Source organism: Ctenocephalides felis, unplaced genomic scaffold (genome assembly GCF_003426905.1).
Source record: "Ctenocephalides felis isolate EL2017-DRISC unplaced genomic scaffold, ASM342690v1 CF-g0.4_SCAFFOLD_03572, whole genome shotgun sequence".
NCBI classification, from domain to species: Eukaryota; Metazoa; Arthropoda; class Insecta; order Siphonaptera; family Pulicidae; genus Ctenocephalides; species Ctenocephalides felis.
The window spans coordinates 8,231,580-8,258,660 of NW_020539726.1; the positions used below are offsets into that span (position 1 = coordinate 8,231,580).

General features: G+C 29.5%; 1 protein-coding gene across 1 annotated transcript in view; it reads left to right on the top strand.

Annotated features, from left to right (window-relative positions):
* The window catches only part of LOC113388047 (hemicentin-1-like), a 119,962-nt gene that overhangs the window by 78,962 nt on the left and 13,919 nt on the right, over positions 1-27,081 (top strand). Inside the window, exons 5-7 of the mRNA XM_026625458.1 lie at positions 2,365-2,661; positions 8,077-8,409; positions 16,549-16,715. Coding sequence (XP_026481243.1) covers positions 2,365-2,661; positions 8,077-8,409; positions 16,549-16,715 — 797 coding nt within the window. The remainder of the gene's footprint in view (positions 1-2,364; positions 2,662-8,076; positions 8,410-16,548; positions 16,716-27,081) is intronic.

A 27,081-nucleotide genomic window follows, 5' to 3' on the forward strand; every position in this document is an offset into this window, starting at 1 on the left:
TCAAGACAACGGAAAAATAAAAATAAGTTTGATCGAAGCAGTAATAAGACATATGGGACGATATATAATTTCCTCACATTTTTGTGGATATCGCCTTCGAATAAAATATCTTTTATATGATTTTTATATGATTTTGTAATTTCATTTATAACTACAATTTAAAAAAAAAATATTTTAAATTCTCAAAAAGAAGCACACATGTAATAACATACCACGTGAATTTAAATGAATATTTTTGTTTATCAATATTTTTCATCATTTTTAACTTCCCGTAGGGTAAGTTATTGTAATGGGCCGAAAATCGGAATTGAAAATTTTTACATTTCTCGACGTTTTGAAGGTTTCTGAACGTTTTGGCATACCTCAGAAAAAATGGATGTGTGTGTGTGTATATGTGTGTGTGTGTGTATGTATGTATGGATACAAATTTCCAGTCACGTTTTAGGGCGCACGGATCAACCGATTTGAATGGTTCAAAAAACATTCGATTCCTATTGATAGGGAAAAGAGCTGATTAGTTTTTGGCAAAGGCAGGTCCAGCCGTTTCGGAGATACGGAGCAAAGAGTGCAGAAAATAGAAATCGAATTTTTGAGAGAACGGAGTATCCGATTTGAATCATCTAAAAAACATTCAATTAGTAATGATAGGGAGAAGTGTTTATTAGTTTTTGGAAAAGGCAGGCCCAGCCATTTTGAAGATACGGAGCTAAATATGTAAAAAATGGCAGTTTTTGAGAGAACTAAGCGTCCGATTTAAATGATTCAAAGAACTTTATGCTTGTCTTAACAAAATAATTGATTTTGAAAAAAAAAATTTTGTTTCAACTTTTTTTTTTTTTTTTTAGTTTTTTGTATATCGAAAATATTTCAGATTTTATTTTTAATTCTGACTATTAGTTCTAATATACTATTTCTATTTATAATAATCTGTTTGAAAATATTCAGTATTCCTCGAACATTTCGTTACGGTACGGGAAGTTCCAGCAATTTGCCTTAAGGCACGATGCCATAATTGCCTCAAGACAGAATTCCACTTACAGCTAGTTTTTTTTTGCTTCAGCATTTTTTGCCGGATATACATATTTTTCATATGTTTTATTGATTTCTATTTAATAATATACAATGTATTGTATGAACAGTGTAAAAATTCAATTGTAAGAACGATTTTATACATTCTAAGGCATGAAAATGGGTTCAAATAGGTTATGGTTATTTGCTGTTTGAACGTATAATATAAAAAATAAAGCCAAAATATAATCATATTTGCTAAATTCAAGTGATTCGATTCAAACATTCGATTTAATTCAATTGAGTGAACTCGGTTTCTTTTCTTGTTTAACTGATATTTTTTATTTTTTCTAGTATGTAACAATAGCAAATAAAAGAAATTGCCAAGTAAGTTACAAGGTCAACTTGAAAAGTTTCGTTAGAAGTGTTATACCAAAGTTAATTTTCAATATTTAGAATGATTATCAAAATTGTTTACATAATATATATTACTAAAAGTATACGAGTAAATCTACGACCGAAATTAGTCAGGATTAGTGTTATGGTATTTTTAGGATTTCAGGTCAAAATTTAAATTTCGACAAATTGACGGGATCCTAGTCTTAACTAGCTTTTCTAAAAAGCTTGAAACACATGTTTGGAACCATCGAAAAAATAGTATTTTTCAGAATTTTTCAATAATTGAGAAAGGGAAAGACTTTTTAAGCAAAATTTAAATATTTTTAATGTTTTGAATTATTTTTAATTTTTTTATCTTTTTCCAAAACATTGATATAGACGGAAGGAATATCAAAGTGCGTAATCGCCACGTCGCAGTCTAAGGGGTAAATCATTGACACGGAACCCATATAAATGTAAACAATATTGGTTATTAATAGAATATATCTAATAATTATTGTGGCCAAATAGCTTTTTTACTTATTTTATTGGATCTTCAAAACCACTAGGCCAACTTTGTCAAAAAAACTCAGTGATTCAATTCGTCAATACAAATAGAATGTCTTTATTTATATATATCCGGTCTGTCAAAAATTGAATTATCATTTTTGGCACCATTGTCCCATAACTTTGCCAAAAACTACTCAGTACGTTTCTCCCCATCAATACAAATCGATTTTTTTTAAATTATTCAACTCGGTTAATCCGTGCTTCCAAAATCGTCGATAAAAATTTGTGTCCGCCCATACATACTTCCATACTTACACGCATGCACATACACAATCTTTCCAAGGTATGCCCAAAATGCGCAGAAACCTTTGACATGTAAATATATATAAAAAATTTCATTTTCAATTTTTTATGATTACTATAATTTACTCTAAGAAAAGTTAATAATAAACACTTTGAATTTTTCAGTTGCTCCGTTATGCCGAGCTAGTGTTGGAGGCCTGATTGGTGCCTCTCGGCACGAGGCGATCGCCCTGACGTGCGAGGTTGAATCGGATCCGGCGCCTCGTTCCTTCCGCTGGACGTTCAATAATTCGGGCGAGCAGAGGCCGCTCATCACGCCCGCACAGCAGAACGAGCACGGGCCGGTCAGCGTGCTGCGATACACGCCCGAGAGCGACCTCGACTACGGAGCGGTCAACTGCTGGGCGGAGAACGCCGTCGGTAGACAGCGAACGCCGTGCGTTTTTCATCTGGTGCCCGCGGGTAAGTTGAAGAAGGATTTACGATGTGGAAGATAGATGTGCTTATGCAAGTTATTACGGTGTTTGCCTGAAAGCAGCGGCCGAATGACGCATCAAACCTTCTTTGGAGCTTATATAAAAATATCATGTAAGTTACTGGAAGATTTTATCATAAACGGTTAAGAGACTTGATTCAGAGATCTCGGGTTCGAGAGTCGCTTCGAGCTGCTTGTTGTCAAGAAGTAGTGACAAAGGTTTTTACTTGGAAATATAGAAGGCAATATGTTTCCTAGTGAAAATAGACCTTGCCCGCCATTGCTGCACCAATAAAGTAAATTTAATGAAAAGTTTTGAAATAACATTTTTCAGAATAATGATTTATCTGGTTTGAAATTTAGTCGTAGGAAATACTGGGTTCGGCGGTGCCAATGCTTTTTTGATCAGCAATAATTATCTTCTTATATATAAAAATGGATCGCAAAATGTGTTGGTAAGCGCATAACTCAACAACGCCTGGACCAATTTAGCCAATTCTTTTTTCAAAATATTTGCTGAAATCCAAGGATGGTTCTTACGGCGAAAAAAAATCGAATAACTGCTGGAAAAACCCTAAAAACAGCTTTTTTCTTTTTCACATACAAACGTTTTCTAACTAAAACATAGAATCAATTTGAGCTTTATTGTTATTATATAAAGTTCATATTAAATTACAGACACTCACTGTATACTCCTCCTAAACGATTATTTGGATTTTGATAAATTTTTCTGAAGTTTGTTAAGGAAATTTTCTAGGATGTATGTGATTATAAAGTACTGAAATGTATGCGCAATATTGTAGAAATAAATGGGAAAAAATGCAAAAAATGACATGTCATTGTTTGCATTGAAAACAAATGAAAACTGTCATCTGCCAAAACTTTCAATTTACTTATGAACCTAGACAATGTTAGAATATGTATAATAAATTTATGATTATTATGCCAAAAAACAGCTGAGATGTGAAATAATATAAGATATGGTATATGATGGTAAATTGAATGATATACATATGAACAGGATATGACAAATTAATTCACTTAAAATATGAAATCAAGTATTAATCAGGGCCGGTCCTACCTTTAATGCTATGCATGCAAAAAATACGAGTGCACGCCATAGGGGGCGCCATTCAGATATTAAATTTCCAATATAGTTATTTTTTTAATATATAATTTCTTTGCATCTTTTACTAATCTTTCCACAATACTGTTAAAAATCGTAAAAAATTCACTTTATAACAACAAATGAAGTGACACAAGTGAAGATGACATACAATACATACAATTCGGCGCACACGATATCGATTAGGAGAAGTTTAAGATGCAATTTTGGATATCTTAAATAATATAAAATTAAATTAATTTTATCCAACATGAAGTACTAGTGTTATGTTATGGTTATGGTCACGTTATACCGTTTAAAAGACTTCAATTTCAAATATATGAAACTCATTTTATTTAAAGCAGTTCTAAATTTTACATATTATAAATGTATATGCATTTTGGCGTGAAGATTAATTTAAAAAACAATTATTATTATTTTTAGGTAAACGGTATTTATTAGTATATTATATTTAAAAATTGTAGACATAGGTAAAGGACAACATCTGTCGGGTCATCTAGTGTTAAATAAATATCCAGTAACATGAAGTGTTGTTTTTGTGTAAATACTCATATGCAATTATTGAATACGATAGATTAGTAATAAAATCAAATTACTCGAAAACCATCCTGGGGATATACATAAGTTAAAAAAACAATAGCTTTATATAATGTCATTAGTTTTTGGTGAAATAAGTATTAAGTCCAGTATTGATTTTAATCATGCTTTTATAAAAGCAATCGGACTTATATCTTGTTCCGTACACCAAATTTCAAAGGTCAAAGTGCCTTTTAGCATACTTCTCTTTTCAAACCCCGGGTTGGAGTTGATAATGAGAAGGAAGTAGGCACCAGTTATAGAGTGCTTTCCTTTGTCAAAACTGTAAAGTTTTTTATTATGTACAATTTGAATAAACTTTAAAATCAGTGCGGAAAATCTTTCAGAGAGCAAAATAATTTTCGGGCAGGCGCTTGAAAAAAAAATTCAAGATGTTGGCAAGATATCATAAGATGGATGTTCAGACAAGTACTGCGCTAAAAAATAAATATGATGCTCTCTCGGACCGGACAGATATTGTGACTAGAAGGGTTGATGCTACCTTTCTGGGGTATATGCAACGCCTACCAAATATTACATCATAGCGTTGCATTCCCATTAAGAAAGGGTTACACCAACTCCTTAACCCGACTTCTATAACCACCCTGTAATTACCTGTGGAAAAGCTAACTAACTACGCGAATGAAAGAGAATGTACTTCTATCTTATTTAATTATTACAAATTATTATTACAAATTTGAGGGCATGACTGTGCCTACGCACAACAATGTTCTATACTTAAACTCTAACGTACTGAGTGATTATTATTAATTACTATACTAACTGAGCATAGTATAACGGAGTATCGGAATATACTACGCGGATAACAGATTATACTAACTGATAACTGATAACGATAACGACGGAGACGGAGGGAATAGCCTTATAAAACAATATTACATCTGACCTTTGCTGGAACAGGTTCTCCTCTCCTGGCACAACACACACACCACTATACACGAAGCGGGTCCAGCGCCTGGCGCGTGGACCCACTAACCTCCTCAGAGGATGATACAATTCTTAATGCTCATTTTCAACCCCAGACTGGACCTTATATTGGCATCCCTAGTAGGCGTAGGTGGGGGAGTCCCATTGCACTGGTGGTTATGCAACCCTTTTGACGACAATACCAATTGTCGTTATAATATGGATACCGATAGGGAGAGTAAGAATTACAGGAAGGTGACATGCCGAAAGAGGGAGAAAAAAAACAAGATACCTGAGAAAACCACTATTAGGCTGAACCATCTACCTCAGGCGTCCAAACCGTGTCACCCAAGAACACCATCACAAAAGAGGCAAAAATCCCACCGATAATCATCAAAAGTCAAATCGATTTTAAAAATAATTAAATATCTACGAGAAACATCTAAAATTAATTACTAACTAATTACTAACCGCTAAAGAATATGAGAAAATCAAAGAACTTCTAAGGGACAATTATCAATTTTATACCTCCACAATCAAAAAAAAATACCAAAGAAAATATCCGTAACCGGTCTATATCCATCCATTGCAGAGGTAGAAGTCCATGAAAATCTTTTGTTGAAAGGGATCGAAGTCAGACAAGTAGTACAAATAGAGCGGAAAATCTCGGATGGTGGTCAACATAAGTTGCCTATATACATTTTTCTCCTCGATAAAGACCAGAATATGACGGAGCTAAGGTTGATAACTAACATTGGTGGACACATCTCTTCCCGGGTAACCTATAGACCTCAGAACAGGGCGTTGCAGTGCCACAAATGCCATAACTTCGGCCATACGTCGTACACTTGCGATCTAAAGTACAGGTGTATAAAGTGCCTCAATGTGCACGCACCTGATGCGTGTCAGAAACTGCCAACTGAGACACCAATGTGTGTGAACTGCAAGAAGTACATCAAATGCTAAAAGAAGTTTTAGAATACCATCCTTTCGTGCAAATATTTATGAGCTATAGGCATCCCTATTAATCTCAGTTATCATGTGAGCCAAATTAATTTAAAGCTTGTTTTCAACTATGAAGAAGAACTCATTTTAGATTTTTATCGGTTCTAGTTTACATTAGTGATTAAAATTATAAGTTACGGAGTTACATTGATCTGGAGTTAATAGACTATTTCATCTAAGATATATTTGATAAAACAGAACAGCGTCAAAAAAGAATGGCAGTTGTAAAATACTTTGCTTACTAAAATCATGCTATATCATGCTTACTAAAATTGTCAAAAATATCTTTATATTATTAATAAATGATTCAAAAGTAATAGTCAAGTGTTTTATCAATTTTAAACATTGTACGAGTATATATTACCAAAAATATTGAACAAATAGAAGTTGATATTTGAGACAAAAATTCACGCACTTTTTGAGTAATTTATGATGGCACAAAAAATCAAGGTCTTGAATTTTACATATTCTTTCATCTAATATCAGATTATATGTCACAAAGGAGCATCACGAAAATAAACTAAATGGAAGTAGGAAAATACCAATAAACTTTGACAAAAACTAATGAAATTGCAAATAATATCTGTAAAATAGGGAACCAATATCCAAGAAAATACTTAAATTGAAGTGTGATAAGTGAAACTTAGTAAAATAACAGCGTCATTTTATTTATCTTGCCTTGGAATAAATTATATTGTTGATTTTTACACATCATCCAGTTATACATCTAAATTGAGATTATATATCACTTTTGAGCCTGGAAATGTAATCGAACTAATAATCGTTATATGTAATCGAACTAGAACTTTGACAAGCAACTAATTAAAATCCAGATAAAAACTGTAAAATGGAGAATCAATAAATGAAAAATTACTGAATTTGAAGCGTAAAATAACAGCAGCGACTTAAACAAATTAAATTAGGTTTGGATTTTTACAATTTAAACAATCATTTATCTAACTTGAGATTATATGTCAATTTTGTGATGGAAAATTGGAATGGTAGTAGAAAATTACTGATATACTTTGACAGGAATAACTTAAATAACAAATAATAACTGTAAAATGAAGAACCAATTTTTAAACAAAAAGGGAAATTGGAGATATGGAAGTATAATCATGCGAGAAATCAAAAAATCATTTAGATGAAAATGTTGGAATTAAAATTTAAAAATAATTTTAAATTTTTTCCATAAAATTTCAGCATTATGATGTTGCTTGTAACTCGTAAATATTGTTTGTGAGCAAAAAATACGTTCAAAACAGGCGAGAATAATTAATAATTGTATAGATAAGATGTTAAGTCACATTAAAGATGTATATTAACCAGCATGAACGACTCGTTTAATATCGAAATTTATAAACAAATAATTCAAATAATAATATCTTCATGTAGAAAAATATGCACTTAATTATTTTGTATTGCACATAATGTAATAAAATATATTTGAATCTTGACTTAAACGTTTGGAGTACGTATATTATGGTAAAAGAATCAGATTTTTTCAAAGAGTGTGAATGTAAATTTGGGCAAAGCAGACCTGCTGAGAGTTCAAATTATTCAAACAGTGTAAATCACATTTGTTTTTTACCCCCACGTTTTCAACATTTTTCTTTAGGCAAAATGCTGTAGACAACTTATTATTTTATTCAATCTTGAAACCATATTTCCTAAAAGTATTAATAATATATGAAAAATATTAAGCCATAAACTCATAGAATAGATAAACACAAGATGTTAATTTGTGTCTGATACATTATTTTCGCAGGGCCACCGCTGCCACCATCGAACTGCACTATGTCTAATCGTTCAGCCGATCTCGTCTTAATCGAATGTGCCGAGGGCTTCAACGGTGGCTTATCTCAGAAGTTTGTCCTAGAAGCCTTTCCAGTTGTGGGTTTATCACGAGGACTTTCTCATCCACGGGATACCAATAATAGACAGTCATCGGTTTCCGCTACGCCAGTGTTTGTCGTGAACCTGACACCTGGCGGTCCACCTGTGCGACTTAGGTTGTACGCCGTGAATACTCTAGGACGTAGCGACAGTGTCGATGTAGGTGTATTCGAGCCCAGACATGCTAGTTCAGCTGATGAACAAGGTAATTATTCAAGAACAAGTTAAAAAATTTCAATATTTGGAAATTGAAAACTTCGTTTTCAACTTATTTACTGCTTACAATCTGACGAATACTTAGTAAACAAATTCAACGTTTAGGGTAATGCACGTTGAAATAAACCTCGTAAAGCTAGTATCTGAATTCCAGACAATGTTCCTTGTTTACAGTCTAGAATCTGGACTGCTTGGTTACAACATCATACTGGCAAATTAAGTCACTGGCGGCTTCGTGATCTCCTGAATACATTTTTTTTATATTTCAGCTTAAATACGTGTTGTCCATGTTCAAAGTTACTCAGAAGTCGAGCGGTATTGTTTGTAATTAAGAACTGACAATGAACCGAATGTAGGTGTAAATTCTTTGCTAAAGTCTTTCACCAAACTATAAACTATTTTTGATAACTATAGTAGTTATGGTCTAAAAAATATAATAAATTGTATATAGTGCGCCAAAAAACAGGTATATGAGGTCAAAACTCACAAGAAAGTTTCACATCAAGAATTCATTACATATTACTAAATATGTATTTATATTCTGATTTTCACGTCAGCCTCTTTCAATGTTTTTCTTTGAGAAATTAAACGCTGTGAACGATTAGATATATGAAATGTGATATTGCGATTGCGGATTCCGTAAATAATAGAAAATGTACTGATTCGTCAAATGTTGCAACAACTCAGTTATTGCACAAAAATTAAAATATAGTACAAAACTCAAGATATTACTAAAATTGTTTATTTGTTACAAAAAATGTCCATATGTTACAAAAAATGTTCATATTTTATAAAAAATGTACAAATTAAATTAATTGTTTGATATTTTTCATAAATTATTCTGTATTATAAAATTGATTGATTTCAAAAAATCATTTGCAAATTTCTATTTTAAGAAACTAGCATAAAAATGAAATTTCAGCAGATAGGTTCTTAAGTTTTTCCTCAGTTATATAATATTCAAGCCATAATTGAAAATTCGTTCCTTGTTCATGCAAATTTGTCGTACATCAAAACGCCCACAAGCCACCGATATGCGTGGAGAGAGACCGCCGTACACGCGCAATGCTAATAATCAGAATGCATTAATTTATTATAAATCATGATAATAAGGGATATTACAACAGATGAATTATTATTATTACATCCGTAAAGCAATTAATGTTCACATTGCAGTTGGCAAAATGGCATCAATATATGTATGTTGACCCTATATGATAACCGACCGTACGCGCCCAGAGTCGGCGCACGTACGCGTACAATGAGACTATGTTTGTGTTGCTTCCAGAACATATTTGTACATGTTCGAAAACTGGCAGTCCTATATGTGGCATTTGCGATTTTGGGCAGAGCTCCCAGCGAAACTATCGAAAATATTCACAATGTGCTCCCATAACCTGAATCGATTATATGCATAATTGAATATTCGGCATTCTGCGATGCAGGACAACTTAATTGCGCTTTCAGTTATTAATTTTACTAAGGTACAAATTAACAAATTTCACGAAAATTAACTATTACTATCTGGAAATTGCAATCATGTAGATGTTATCTTATAATGAAAATCAAATTAATTTAGGAACATTAGGAACAAGAATTTTCGTAACTAATAATCAAGTTTTGTTTCTTCTTAGCCTGTTTTAAAACACAAATAAAGAGATATTTATTAATAACTTATATTTATATTTTTCTGTCGTGTACACATTTAATCACAATCTGTCACAATAGAATATTAATTCAGTACAAATAAGTAATTGTTTTGCCTTTATTATATGAACTGTTAAATGGATAGCAACCCAGTACTTGTCCACCAGTTGTGACTAAATAACCATACTCGAAGTATTTGTGGACATGTTTATTATATATATGCAGCAATACCCAGAAGTCGCTTTTCACTTGAGTTTATATTTGGGATCTATAACCTCAAGTAGAAATTTGACATCAAATGTTAAACCACTGGACCATATTTTTATCTTTCAGAATGAATTATTATGTGTCACCATTCCTGGCATTATATTTTATATTGTAGCTGCAGCTGTATATTATATGCGGATGTTTGTTTTTGTCTAAGATTGATGAGATTGGGATCGTTAATAATTTTGTGTTCCGAAAAGTTTTATTAAAGAATCATATTGTAAAATGCTTTTACTATACTATCACTAATTCATGAAATTAACTGCTATTGTATCGCAAAAAAAGAATGCACGCAAAAGTCATAAAATATCTAATTTTTTTAACACGTTAATCCCCATGTCAGTTACATACGCCTGACTCTGGGCCATGCCTGACATACGCGATTTGGTAAAAGGACTCGTCAAACACGTCAATTTTTAGTATATTTCTTAGTAAAGGTTGGCCTATCAGAAATAAAACCTGATAATTTATTCAAAATATTATAAAAATATTTGATCGCATAGAAATGTAAACAAAAATTTTTACATATTATTAAAATCTCTATAAAGTATCTGTTAATTTTAGGTGCATATGTCTAATTATCATTTTGTCCGGCAAATGGCATTTTGTTACTTTTGTCATTATACCAGCGAAATCGCTGGAAATCTTGAAAATTTAAATAGTTGTTTATTTTATCAATTTAAGTAAAATGTTTTTTGAATCATTCAAATCAAACGACCGTCCGTTATTCAAATCGGTTGATCAGTGTTCTTGAAATCGTCCATGGAAATTTAAATCCGCACATACACAAAGCCACTTGTAATCGATCATAACTTTTATTATTAATTAATAATTAATAGCTATAATCAAGAATGAAATAAGTTCCAGACAACTAGAGATTGTTGTCCATATCTAATCGATGGATAAAAATAAATATATCTGTTTAAAAAACGAAGAAAAAGAATCTATCTCAAAAGGTAATTCAACTATGCCTGAAATAATCACATTTCAAATGTTATATTAACATGGTTCATTCTTTTATCTTTTACAGTTCAGTTAAATGAAAACAACGGCTAAATAAATTTGAAATATTTTAAACACATTTTTAAAAAATGTAATAAAATAAAAATTATTATACAATTCACACTCTTCACTCATTGGTCAGATATCAAACTTTTGCGTTTTCAAAATTAAATGTATAAAACTAATCTCGTTCGGTATAAAGCAATTTTATATGAATATGTCGAATTACCATTTTTTGCATTTTAAAGATTTTAATAGCATTGGAAGCATAAAAATATGCTCAACGCAATGGCAACGCAAAGATAGTTTTGTAATAATTTTGTAATGCACTTATTTGAGAATCCAGTTGCTTACTCATCACTTTCCAAATGGGTGGGACCGTTATTATGAGTGGCTGTATTATTCCAAGTAAAAATTAGGTTAACTCAGAAGTTATACGAATATAAATTAATTGTGATATGTGCGTTAATAATATCAAAACAAGGACGAGAGTATGTATTCTAACGAAATAAGTTGGAGCAGTGCGATGTCGTGGTGGGACGGTTATAACAACTCCGAAACTATCGCGGCAGAGAATTTATTGCGGCAACATTTCAATGGGTTATTGGGTACGAATTGTGGGACAAAATAAACGAAATTGTTTTATATTACTTCTATTCTTTCTATGTTATTGTTCAGAGCTTAACTATTTCAATTAAAAAAATATTAAATAATAACGTTTTACTACAGCAGCAATTACTTTAAAACTATTTACACAACAAATCACAAGGTTTTTAATAAAAGGTTGGAGTGATTCTAGATCAACTAAGATTCGTTGATTATTAGTAATAATGAACATACATTTTATTGTATAAATGTTTATGTAAAATAATGTGTGAAAATGATCCTAAATATAATTCTGCATCAATAATATTTTTAGCGGTTTTCTAAGTCCTTAGAACTAGTCGCACTCAGCCTTTAAACTAAATTATTTAAACTTATTCAAAGCAAAATTTAAGAAAATGTAACGCAGCACGTGGATGTAAAAAAATTTGTTAATGTTCCTGAATACAATATCATAAACCGATTAAAACCTTGTCTATGCCACTGAAGTGAGTCGCAAGAGGCCATGGCGTTATTGTTTGAACTTTATAGAAATAAAATTTGAGAAAATATAACTTTTTATATTCAAATCACAAGGTTTTTAATAAAAGGTTGGAGTGATTCTAGATCAACTAAGATTCGTTGATTATTAGTAATAATGAAGAATAAGTGAAAAACAATAATAAACAATAAGTGAAGATAAAGCTTTCATCAATAATAAGCATTTAATAAAATTAAGAGTAATTTAAAAATGCTGTGCATGCGTACGACTCCACCAAACTGGCGTAAATTTAGTTTTCAGAAACTACTATAAAATATGAAAAATGATAAAAATATACTTACTAAAAATTTTCCGCAAACTAAGATTTTGTGCAAAAATAGCGTTTTTATTCAGTTAGTCAGATCACGTCGGCTTACATAGTATATAAATTATTTGTCGTGTCTAGTTATATCTGTCAAAAATATAATCATAAAACTAAATAAATGAAAAATGAATGTATTGCTGTAAGTCGTCGATTAATTAAAAAACTAGTTGGTTTGGTATTTAGCCTTGAGGCAAGTTACATGAACTTCCCGATATATTTAAATAATCGACTTAATCAATAAAAAATAAATTAATTTATGAGTCATTAAAAGTATTCCGAGTGGATTTATTACACATAATTGAAAACGAACAAACACTTAGACTCGGAGTATTTTCTAAAAGCAAATTTTCAAAAATCAATAATTTTTATAATTGAACCAGTTTTCAGGACTTTAATGGTTTATTATGTTCAAGACCAAGTACTCTATCACTATACCAAGCAAATAGTCTAATTTTAAATTTAACAAATGTCAAAAGAGCTACTCATTTTCTCAAACTTTGATGAATTTTTAAAATCAAACTATTTGTTGTAAGGCCGTAATATTTCAGTAAATTCTATAAGACCATGGTATATATCGCTAAAAAAAAATCCATAAAAATCGGCTTAAATTTTTTTTTCAACAGTTAATTACAAGAAAACGGCTCGGTAGATTTTCACCTAAAACTTAATTAGTATCATTCCCAACTAATATCTTTCGAACAGTTTTTGATTTTTTAAAATCGGTTCGGTAGGATGAGCTTAAATGTGGACGAAAAGTTTAACACTTTTTTTCAAATTACAAAGAAACGCCTTGGCAGATCGTCGCACAAAACTGACAAACGATAGTCCTCACTGAGATACATCAAATGGCTTTTAAATTTCTGAAATCGGTTCAGGCGTTTTTAAGAAAACTTCGATCAAAAGTCTAATTTTGACAAATGTCAAAAAAACGATACCAATTTTTGCAAACTTTTTTTTTTTAGTTTTTTAAGCTAAACGAGTTGTCGTAGGGCCGTAATATTTTAGTAGGACCTAGAAAACTATGGTATCTACCGTCAAAAAAAAAATCATAAAAATCGTCAATTTTTTTTTTTAAAACGTTATTACAAGAAAACGGCCCGGCCGATCTTTACCAAAAACTAATCAGCACGATTCCCAACCAATATCTATCGAATGGTTTTTGAATTTTCAGAATCGATTCAGAATTCCGGGCTAAAACGTGGATAAAAAATTTTGCACTTTTCTGCAATTTACAAAGAAACGGCCCGGCTGATCATCGCACAACATCAAATGGCTTTTAAATTTTTGAAATCGGTCCAGCCGTTTTGAAGAAAACGTCGATTTACGGCAAAAAATCTGTTCACACACACACACACACATACACACACACAAACACACACATACACACACACACATACTTTTTCCAAATTTGGTCTCAATTGATTCAGAATGGCTTGAAACGTCGAGAAAACATAAAATTAGCGAATCGGATTTTTTTATGAAAACATAAACTTCTCCTTCGGGAAGTTAATAGTTTAAAAAATATATTTTCACAACTAGCTTCATATTTTACAAAACTAACGCTACAAAAAAGCATAATTATTCTAGTAATTTATTTGCTCTACAATATTTATGTATGACTTAAGCGGGTAGAGCGGGGCACAAAGTCCGACTCTGTGTTTGAGCAATTATATTGTGAAAACCATGCCGATTATAACACAACAAACACCACATATTAAACAAACAACTCTCTGACTAAGTAAAACTCCCTGCTAAATTCATCATTGTAAAAATATGTTTTGTTCTTTTTCAAAAATTTGTCACCATGTCTTTTTTACCCCGTAGGTGCGGACCAATGACTTATTTTTAAATTAACTTAGGGAGCAAAATGATAACTACTTGATTCAACCGATGTAAAATATAAATTTCGTGGGTACATTTTTTATACAGATAACAATGTAAAAAAAAAACTTGATTTGGTATTTTGTCAGAAATATTTATGAGCGGGAGTTATAAACATAACTTAATTTACTTTCTTATTTACTATTTTTGTATTGTTTAATAAACCTTTGCCAGGGTAAAGATTCAGTTGATCCATTTTATCTCACCCCGTGTAAGCTTTTATGTAGGTGACCAAATATGATACGATGCTATATGATAAAATAAAGTTATATTAACGATTAGAATGAGCATGGATGTTAATAGACCCTGAGAAATTTAACATCTAATGAAATATGGTGTTATATATGATCAAATAAATTTATATTTAGGGTTAAAATGGTCTAATGTAGCATGGGTGTTGAAATTATTACATAATATAGGCACCGCAAATTTTGTCTTCGTATTTTATTTTACATGAACATACATTTTATTGTATAAATGTTTATGTAAAATAATGTGTGAAAATGATCCTAAATATAATTCTGCATCAATAATATTTTTAGCGGTTTTCTAAGTCCTTAGAACTAGTCGCACTCAGCCTTTAAACTAAATTATTTAAACTTATTCAAAGCAAAATTTAAGAAAATGTAACGCAGCACGTGGATGTAAAAAAATTTGTTAATGTTCCTGAATACAATATCATAAACCGATTAAAACCTTGTCTATGCCACTGAAGTGAGTCGCAAAAGGCTATGGCGTTATTGTTTGAACTTTATAGAAATAAAATTTGAGAAAATATAACTTTTTATATTTATGTAAAATAATGTGTAAATGTTCCTGAACATAATTCTGTAAACAAAATAATTTTTTGAGGTTTTCTGGGTCTCTAGAATTAGTCGCATTTAACCAAGATTTTAAACTGAAAAATTTCAACAGAAAATTTAAGGAAATATAACAGTATGTTTAGGTAAAATAATATGTAAATGTCGTAAATGTAATTCTTCAACCAATATATTTTTTGCGGTTTTCTAGGTGCCTGGAACTTGTTGCATTTAGCCATGGCGATACATTATTTAAACTTTTGTGAAATTAAACTTGAGCAAATATAACATATTATTTTTATATAAAGTAAGGTGTAAATGTTCTTGAATATAATATGGCACACAATTAAATTCATTTTTGTTAGCTGGGTCAAAAAAGCAAAATGGCGTTGTATCATAAAAATATTGTTGAAATAAAAAATAAGGCAATTTAGTTCACAAATATAAAATTATTAACGTCCGTAGGGTAAGTTATAGTAATGAAATTTATATCTTTAGGTTTTAATACCTTAGCTTAGTTTTCATATCTTAGCAAAAATGGATGTCTGTGTGTGTATGTAGTATGTATGCTTGTATGTTTGGAAACCTTTTTGTCCACAATTATATCGGTATCACGGATTTTAACTGATTCAAAAAACATTCGATTCGTATTGACGGAGAACTGAGCTAAATAGTTTTTGGCACAGGCGGGTCCAACGATTGCAGATACGGTTCAAATACCGCAAAAACAACTATACTCCAGTCAATAGACCGTTTTGTGTCTGAATTTTTTTACTGTGCTCCCATTTACATGAAATTTTGGAATTAGGTTTATCTTAATAATATCATTAAATAAAAGCAATAAAATCATTTTCATCTCCGTGAAAACCCTAAAACACTTCAAACAACCTCAAAATTGACAAAATAATCACTTAAAAATAAATTTCTATATGATATATTATGAATTACGTATAAAGTAAATAGTATTTTATGTTTTTCATCCTGATTATCAAAGTGTTACCCGTTTTTAGACCATAATAAAATGGTTTGTTAATATTTTTGGATATAATATTGCAAACAATTTAATTCCTTGTGGTTGTCTAGGTCATTCGAGTGAGTCAGAATCAGCCATGGCGGGACCCTTACTGGCTGGGTTGGTGTTGGCCGCGTCCGGAGTACTGGCCGCTTTATGCGTGGTCGCCGGAGCTCTACATGGAAAACGAAGGACGAGAGAGCAAGCCAAGCACACGAGGATACCGCAAAATGAACAAGTAGGCAATTTAACGACATATTCTAGATTCAACATTGCATAATTACTTTTTGTGAATTGGCGATTGTTTGACAATACAAATAAACAATATGTTAACATTTTTACAAAAATTAATATTTTACAAAAATTATTTATTCTGTTTAAGCATCACTTATACGTTTTGTGGGATATATATATTATTGTGTAATAGCAATCGATAATGCTGCATTCTGTAATAGCAATGCTAATATGCCAAATTCGATATCGATTGCAGTAATTATCACAATCAGCAAATACTTTAAATACGCCATCGTAAGGTGTTTGCAGTCCCACTTAAGCAGTATATAAAGAGTACTGATTGAGTTGGAAGTCAGAGTTGCTGGAATCACAAAAGAGTTGTCTTTATTACATCAGAGTTGCTGTAGGCCACAGCATAGTTGCTGTTGGCCACAGCAGAGTTGCAATATTAGTCGTGTAAAGACAATTGTTAATCATCATTGTGGGTGCTAATAAAGTATTGTTAAAAATAGTCAGTCAGTGTTATTCTTTAGAAGTGATAAGACATTTCAGCCAATATCTTAATAAGAACTCAAGGCAAATCCGAAGCCTACTATTTCTATAACCACTGCTCGGCAAGGCTGTATTGACTAGGAGGTCAATACGAACACGTTACCAACAACCCCTTACATTTCATGGTGGCAGCGGTGGGATACCTTGTAGTGAAGAATTAGTATTCGACGTTGCCTGTGAACGTGAAAACCGAGTTTTTCACACCCCGGAGGCTGCAGACTCAAGGGCGGTTCCAGCAATCCAGCGATACTAATTCGAGGAACTAAGGGTAGTACGGTGGCGGCTCTACCAACACTGAACCGTAAGCAACCCGCAACGACAGCGACTCACTCTAAGTAAGTGACAAATTTATTTTCCTTTTTCGGACATCACTCTCCCCAGGCAAAGTTAACCAATTTTTCTTTGTACAAGAAATTTGCACATCCAGGAATGACAACCAGTTCATCTAAGATTTGAAGAGAATTTTTTTAAGATGGAAATTATGTAGATGAAAATCTTGTTAGTGTAATTATTTTTATGTCAATTATATTAATTATAATGGTAGCTTGGGTTAATAATTCTATAACAGCGGCCAGTTGATTAAATAACTATTACAGCAGTTTTAACAATCACGAGCTAAAAAATAATTTTAATTTTATAGTTTTATATAGAATTCTCTGAAGGGTAAAAGAGTCATCTTCAACTAATATTCATTTCTTGAACTTCGCAAATCAGTTTAAAGTTAGTAACCCGGCTTTCGAGCGGTCTAACGCCAACACAGATGATATCGCAGTTCAGAATGATAAAATTTTCATTTAAATTAATATTTATTCCCTGCAATCGCGAATCATTTTATTTATGTTGATAAAGTTAGTAACCCGGCTTTCGAGCGGTCTAACGCCAACATCGTCGATATCGTCGATTCAGGATGATATAACTTCAAATTTGGCTATTAATGCCGTTTCTATGGCCAATGTGCCTGAAGGTCCTCTTATTACAGACTTCCACATTTCATGTATAGTTCCGGTAAACTTATTGGGAAATCTGTCAATAATTAATAAAAGAGACATAAAGGTTCTCTCATTTCAGATTTTCACATTTTTAATAGTTCCGGTAAACTTATTGGGAAATCTGTTAAAATTATTAAAAGACATAAATGGGGTAGAAAAACCCAAAAGAATAAATATAGGGTTATTAAAAACCCAAAGAATAATTATATAGGGTTATTAAAAACCCAAAAGAATAATTGTAGAATTTAAAATCCCTCATAATATTGAATTTTGTTAGTAAAGCTAACAACATGTTATTGATGACTATTTGGCTTATATAGTACCTCAGAGATCAAGTAACTTGTAAAGTGCACTAAATTGCACAATTTTCTTTCTAAATATTTTATTTTTACACCCGATGAATATACTGATTAATTTAACTTTTTAAAAAAATTATTGATAATAAAATAGTATTATTTTAAATAATCAACTGCCCGTTCTACCAACTGTTATAGAAAAGAGCGGAAAAAGTTTAAGTTCATGTCAATAATATATTACAAATCATCCCTGCAATAAAGAAAAAAAAATAGAAAAATATTTATGTTAGAATTATTGATACAAAATGATTTTCTAATTTCATGGTGTTATAGTAAATTTATTGAACGCACAACGTTTATAAACTTTAGCGGCATCTATATTAAAGTAATTTTTTCTTTAGTAAATAAATTTAAGTGTTATTCTTTCCGATTATAATAATTGCATTATTTTACTAAATCTTTGAGTAAATTCTAGTTAAATGTACGTAATTGTACATACTATTTGTATTTTTCGATTATTTGGGTTAATAGTGTTAAAGGATTCATCATATTTCTCTTTTGAAATTTAAATAAAGAAATATCATATAACGTGAACGATACAATTTCAAAACAATACTAGACTTAATTCATTTATGATTTATTTTGCGAACCTTGCGAATCTGTATGAATCTTAATCTTTATTACAAAACTTTGTTCTGTAATTATTTGAAAATTTGAGTATATTATTAATGTTCAACATATTAATACCCAATTATTATCTCATTAAATTTGAAAATTTATCTTTGATTTATTAAATTACTTTATAGTAAATTATTTCGTATTATTTAAAATTTTTAATTTTCATATATATATATATATATATATATTGATAATAATCAACTATAATTTTCAAGCGTTCAATACAGTTATAACACCAATCATTTATTACATTAAATTAAATTTATATTACATTTAAAGTTTTATACACTCACCAACAAAAATGAACTTGTAAGTGTTGTATCAATATTTCGCATTTACATAAAATACAAAAATTATTGTGTAATGATTCCAAAGTTGAATGGCCACTAATATTTTATTATTTCTAAATGTATTATTTCTAATATTGAAGTCTTTCAAAAGTTCAAAAATCAAATCAAAAAGGCCCAGGAATCTATTGTTAATGTTCAAGTATGTAGCAATTAGATCAATTAATCAAAATTCAAATTAATTATATCACATAAATTTTCCAAAAGCATCATATTTAAATACAATCTATAAACAGTTTAAATCAAAGAGGTCAAAAACCTTTTCTTTTTCGTCTACCTAATCATTTTTATGCTACATACTAGGGTTTGTCGGTTTTTAAAAACCGGTTTTAAAAACCGGTTTTTTGACGAAATTTATGAAATTCGAAAACCGATTTTTTAGTAAAAAAAAGCCGGTTTTTACTGTATAAATGAAAAATGACAAATATAGCCTAATATAAAATGCGATGCAGCGTTTTGATTCTTGGAATCATATCGGTTCAATAGCGTTTGGAATCTTATCAGTCTGCTATGGTTCCCAGAAAGGTTTTGTGTTATCTTTTGTCTAATGTATATATTAATTCTAATGTTTATACGAGTGTTTATATTAATTCAGATCAATGGACTTCTTGTTTCTTTATGTGCAGTTTATAAGTTCAGTATTCAGTGTTTAGTGCCATTGATCGATATTTGATACATATATAATACGAAATATAAGTAGTTATTTTATTATTATAAAAATATATATTATTATTTAAACTATTTATATTTTTGTATTCTAAAATGTCAGGCTGAAATGGAATTATTTAAAAAAAGTTGACAAAGAAAAAGCGCGTTGTATTTATTGCAATAAAATGCTTTCTTGCAAAGGATCAAACACAAGCAATTTACATAATCATTTGAAAACAGTACACGATAAAAAAACGAAAAAAAAATTCTCGGATGCCGGCTCGACTTTACAAACATGTACACAACCACGTATTTTTAATTTTGTGAAAAAAACTAGTTTAGAAGAAATAGTGTCAAAGCTCGCTGCATTAGAGGGACTATCAATTAATTGCATAACAAATAGCTCATTTATAAGAGAGTCATTACAAAAACGGAATTATACCACAGAATAATTCTAGGGTTATGGAACTTATTTACAACTTTTACGAATCTATAAAACATGAAACTATAAATGAAATAAACTGTATGAAAAATAAAGGACAAAAATTTTCTAAGAAATAGTGTCAAAGCTCGCTGCATTAGAGGGACTATCAATTAATTGCATAACAAATAGCTCATTTATAAGAGAGTCATTACAAAAACGGAATTATACCACAGAATAATTCTAGGGTTATGGAACTTATTTACAACTTTTACGAATCTATAAAACATGAAACTATAAATGAAATAAACTGTATGAAAAATAAAGGACAAAAATTTTCTATAACTTTAGATGAATGGACTAGTAAAGAAAATCGAAGATATTTACATATTTTTGAAATCACATTTTATCAAACAAAAAAATAATTAGAATTTTGAAAATTAATTCATTGAAACTACTCGAAATAGAAAATACTCGCGGCTTAGCTTAATTGTTTTTAAAACTAAAATTGATATTATCAAGGATGTATCTAATATTTTTTTTAATTTAATAAATGTTTTTTTTATTTTAAATTGATTCATTTATTCGAAAATTCGAAATTTTCTTTCACTATCATAGAAATATTTACATTCTTATATGTGAAAATAATGCATAAATAACGAATAATTATTTTCAAAATTATTTAATCCACATAAACTAAAAAATAAATTTATTTTCTATATAAAATTCGAAAACCGGTTAAAACCGGTTTTCTGGCAAAATTAAAATTCGAAAACCGGTTTTCTGAAATGTCGGTTTTTGTATAAACCCTACTACATACATTGACATAGCAGTAACACGAATTATACAACTTGAGTGTTTGATTGAATTCAGATAGTATTAAATTGCATACTACGTCAGAAAAATTAAGCTGAGATAGAAGAGATAGAAGAAATTGCACTCATATATAAAAACAATTATTACATCGAAAATTTTATATAATTCATGTTTAATTAATTTAATTATCGATCTTTAATTTTTATTGTTTACAATTTACATTTTTACATTTACATTTCTGCATTAATTGATAGTAGTAAAATGCGAGTTTAATTACATAATAATAAATAAATAAATTGGAGTTTATAGAAATAAATAATAATTTATTGTACCATTTTATTATATGAAGTCATATCATATTTAAATTTCGTTTTCCAATTCTAATTCTCGACTCCACTAGCACTAGAATAAAGCAGCAAGTCTGATATTATGTCAACTCATTTAAAAACATATATTATTCTTGAAATCAATTTACTTGTGATTTTTAATTTTGTCTTATTTGAATTAAATGCAATCTTCATTAATTACAACAAATTACAATGAAACAAAAATTTTATAGGTGTTTTTTTAAGCAAATATTATGATTTTGATTTTTTTTAAATAAAATAAATTTTGTAATTTAAATTTACCTAAACAAATATAAAACAAGAAAGATTTCAGATTATATTATAAAATTAAACAACCATTATCGAAGTTTTAGGTAAATTTAGAAAATTTTTGTTTATTAAATTTTTTTTTAGAATGAAATTATGCTTAAGTAATTATTGAGGACAATAATTTTTCCAAGGGGGAGGAGAAGCACAAACTCCCGTAATTTTTTTTTTAATCTGTCAAGGGACTGACAGACACTTTAGGGGTGGCGTATTGTGTAATAGCAATCGATAATGCTGCATTCTGTAATAGCAATGCTAATATGCCAAATTCGATATCGATTGCAGTAATTATCACAATCAGCAAATACTTTAAATACGCCATCGTAAGGTGTTTGCAGTCCCACTTAAGCAGTATATAAAGAGTACTGATTGAGTTGGAAGTCAGAGTTGCTGGAATCACAAAAGAGTTGTCTTTATTACATCAGAGTTGCTGTAGGCCACAGCAGAGTTGCAATATTAGTCGTGTAAAGACAATTGTTAATCATCATTGTGGGTGCTAATAAAGTATTGTTAAAAATAGTCAGTCAGTGTTATTCTTTAGAAGTGATAAGACATTTCAGCCAATATCTTAATAAGAACTCAAGGCAAATCCGAAGCCTACTATTTCTATAACCACCGCTCGGCAAGGCTGTATTGACTAGGAGGTCAATACGAACACGTTACCAACAACCCCTTACATTTCAATATATATATATATATATATATATATATATATATATATATATATATAGTTTAAATGATCGTTCGTTACGAAAATAAAAAGTTGTATAAAAGTTTTTAGAAATTTATTTAAAATCCATACGTATCGGCTGAAATCTAAGCTTTCATTCAATGGTATTCAATATAAAATTTGGTATCTTAGTATGAATGATAAAAACACTATTGCTCTATGGCTTCATAAATAGAAAAAATATGAAAGTTTTTTAGAAACATAATTAAAATCCATACGTTTTGGCTAAAATCATAGCTTGTAAATATGCATATAAAATTGATATCTTGGTATGACAGATAACAGTATTGCTCCGTGTCACACACTAACATCATACAACCACAATATTTTTAATACCTCAGTTAACTCACAACGAATGATATATATGAGACCTTTTAAGTTCATATGTAACTAGTTGTAAGTGGAATACTGTCTTAAGGCAATTAAGGAATCGTGCCTTAAGGCAAATTGCTGCAACTTCCAGTACCAAAAATTATAATTTTTTTAAAAACGATTAACATTTTTGAAAAAATTTTACTTCGAAAAAATAATATTTTTGAGAAACTATAAATTGGAGAAAAAATTACTTTTTTTGAATAAAAAAATCTAAAAAAAAAATTAAACTAGTGGGGTGGGTGGCATCGTACCTTAAGGCAAATTGCTGGAACTTCCCGTACCGTAACGAAATATCCCTAGTAGAAATGTATCGTGGCTAGAGGGCAAAAAGATCGTGGCGCAATATTCGAATCTTGTCTTTGGATGGACCGGACAATATTTGTTTTCTAAATTATGGAAAATTTGGCAAATTCATGTGAGAACTGTTTTATATAGTTCATTACAAATAAAAAACATGTTTCCCATCTGATTTACATTTCTAATTTTATATTTACACGTACTATACATAATTTTTAAATGAGGGCATAATCGTAGTTTGTTCTGGGCAACCACGATTCGTTTCTTTAGTATTATCGAACTTGGGAAATATGTGGTCTTTATAAGGGTTACGAAAAAAATTAACTTTAAATAATTAATTAGCACCAAAATCATGATTAAAGCTTTTAAAAAGTCATATGCTCGATCGCAATTATTAGTTTGATACATTTTTCTTATAAATTCAATATAAATTTTAAATGTGGGGGTTATGCATTTTTTTTCTGGGCAACCACGATTCGTTTCTTTAGTATTATCGAACTTGGGAAATATGTGGTCTTTATAAGAGTTACGAAAAAAATTAACTTTAAATAATTAATTAGCACCAAAATCATGATTAAAGCTTTTAAAAAGTCATATGCTCGATCGCAATTATTAGTTTGATACATTTTTCTTATAAATTCAATATAAATTTTAAATGTGGGGGTTATGCATTTTTTTTCTGGGCAACCACGATTCGTTTCTTTAGTATTATCGAACTTGGGAAATATGTGGTCTTTATAAGGGTTACGAAAAAAATTAACTTTAAATAATTAATTAGCACCAAAATCATGATTAAAGCTTTTTAAAAGTCATATGCTCGATCGCAATTATTAGTTTGATACATTTTTCTTATAAATTCAATATAAATTTTAAATGTGGGGGTTATGCATTTTTTTCTGGGCAACCACGATTCGTTTCTTTAGTATTATCGAACTTGGGAAATATGTGGTCTTTATAAGGGTTACGAAAAAAATTAACTTTAAATAATTAATTAGCACCAAAATCATGATTAAAGCTTTTAAAAAGTCATATGCTCGATCGCAATTATTAGTTTGATACATTTTTCTTATAAATTCAATATAAATTTTAAATGTGGGGGTTATGCATTTTTTTTCTGGGCAACCACGATTCGTTTCTTTAGTATTATCGAACTTGGGAAATATGTGGTCTTTATAAGGGTTACGAAAAAAATTAACTTTAAATAATTAACTAGCACCAAAATCATGATTAAAGCTTTTAAAAAGTCATATGTTCGATTGCAATTAATAGTTTGATACATATTTCTTATAAATTCAATATAAATTTTAAATGTGGGATTTATGCATTTTTTTTTTGGGCAACCACGATTCGTTTCTATAGTATTATCGAACTTGGAAAATATGTGGTCTTTATAAGGGTTACGAAAAAAATTAACTTTAAATAATTAATTAGCACCAAAATCATGATTAAAGCTAAATTAAATATAAGATTAATATAAATAAACAATATTTACTCCAAATTCAAAATTATTATTTAACCCACATTTAAAAATATTATTTAATTCATATAAAAAACAGAATTTAACTCATTGATAATATCTTAGCTAATACATAGCTAATCATTGATCAGCTCGATCGTAATTAACAGTTTGATATAAATTTTATATGAATTCAATATAAATTGTAAATATTATATTCACATTTATTTTTTCTTTATTATCGAACTTGGGAAATAAATAACATTTACATTGGTCAAGAAAATAATCAATTTTAAATCATCAATTAGTGCCAAAAAATCCATTATTAAACGTGAAGATATGAAAAATTTTCATTTTCGATTTCGAATATCGATTTCGATTTTCGTTCCATTACTATAACTACCCAACGGGACGTTAAAAAAATCAATAGATATTTTAACTATATTATATGTATGTTTTGACATTGTATGTATGTCATCATTCAGTAAGTTAGCAAATTCTAAAGCAAAATTATACAAGATTGTAGTAGTACAAAAGTATAGTAGTAGAATATATAACAAACTTAAATGATGTCAGTACAGCGAGAAAAAAAATCAAAACTTCGAATAAAATAAAAGTTAAATAATGAAATTTTGTGGTTATCCACAAGACTTGCTTAAATTTGTTTTTTCCTGGTTTGGTATGTATTAATATTATTTGAATCTGTTATATCTACTAGTAATATATGGATTTATATTTATAAATTTAGACGTTTTATATTTATTCATTTAGAATAATAACATTTTGAAATTGCATGTTATATATGGTGTATGCTATACATGTATGCATATGGTGAACATGTGGTTGCTTCGTGTACGATGTCTCTTTCTTTTCGTCCTTTGGCCTTCGTAAAAGGACCCTACGCATATACCTGAATATATAGCAGTTGTAGCCGAAGCAATTTTATAAGTGATTTATGAACTAATATTATGTCATTGCAATTTTGTTTTAATTACATATTTTTACATTCTTTTCAATAGCAATTATTATTTATATTACTTACTGGTTTATTATTTATATTAATGTTATTCAAGAGTAAAAGCTTGATTAAAAAATTAATTTAAAGGCAAAAGAAGATTTTTTTCAATTTATTATTGTGTACATACAAGAAGAGTGTGATTATAAAAAATCTTTGTTGGTTAGTTCTTGAAGAAGGAAAGAATCCATAAGCCCAAAACGTAAAATAAATTAAGTGTTATATTAACTTTGTTTTGTGAAGATAAAATTTATTTAATATAATTCAGAAAAAAAATTAATAATAAATATAAACATTAAAAATTTTCTAAATGTAAACATATTTGATATAATTATAATTAATAGCAATTTTATTAATTTTGTTTTGAATATTTGTTTTGAATTTACTAACTCTCTCATATTGAAATGAATGAAAAGGGAGTTATGTATATACTTTACTGACTACTACACTGAATAAACTAATAACGACAAATTAATGAGCGTATACTTCGTAACATGAAATGATACAAAAACATCAAAATACATAAAAATATGTTAGAACCGCCCTTTGATTAACAATGCTCTAAGTCTATTGCATCCCCAACGAACAAAGCGCAGAGCCTCGCATTTTTCAATAGTATGAAATTCGTTACGCAGTGCATTTAGCAATTCTTGTTGAATTTAGAATTTATTATAATATTAAAAAATATTCATAATATATAGTAAGTCTGGAAAAATGTGAATATTTAGTGAAAAATAAAATGATCTATGATATCAAATAATAATTGGCTAAGAACATATTTTGTGAACAGTTTATAATTAAAATTTTATGGTTAAAGTACGTAAGTATATTTATTACTTATATTATATAAATCAACATACATATTTAGTAAACAATGATGTGTTTTATATATTCTAGATTGACTAAATTGAAATGGATGTAAAATCAGCTGTAATATAAAAACTATCACATAGCAAAAATGGATTTGATAAAGGTAATAAAAATATTAGCAAACTTATTAAATGCAGACTTTTCAATAATTTATTATCGCTTTTGAATATTTGATATTCGTATTTCCATCAACAGTTTTTTGTTTTAATTTAAAATTATAATTGTAC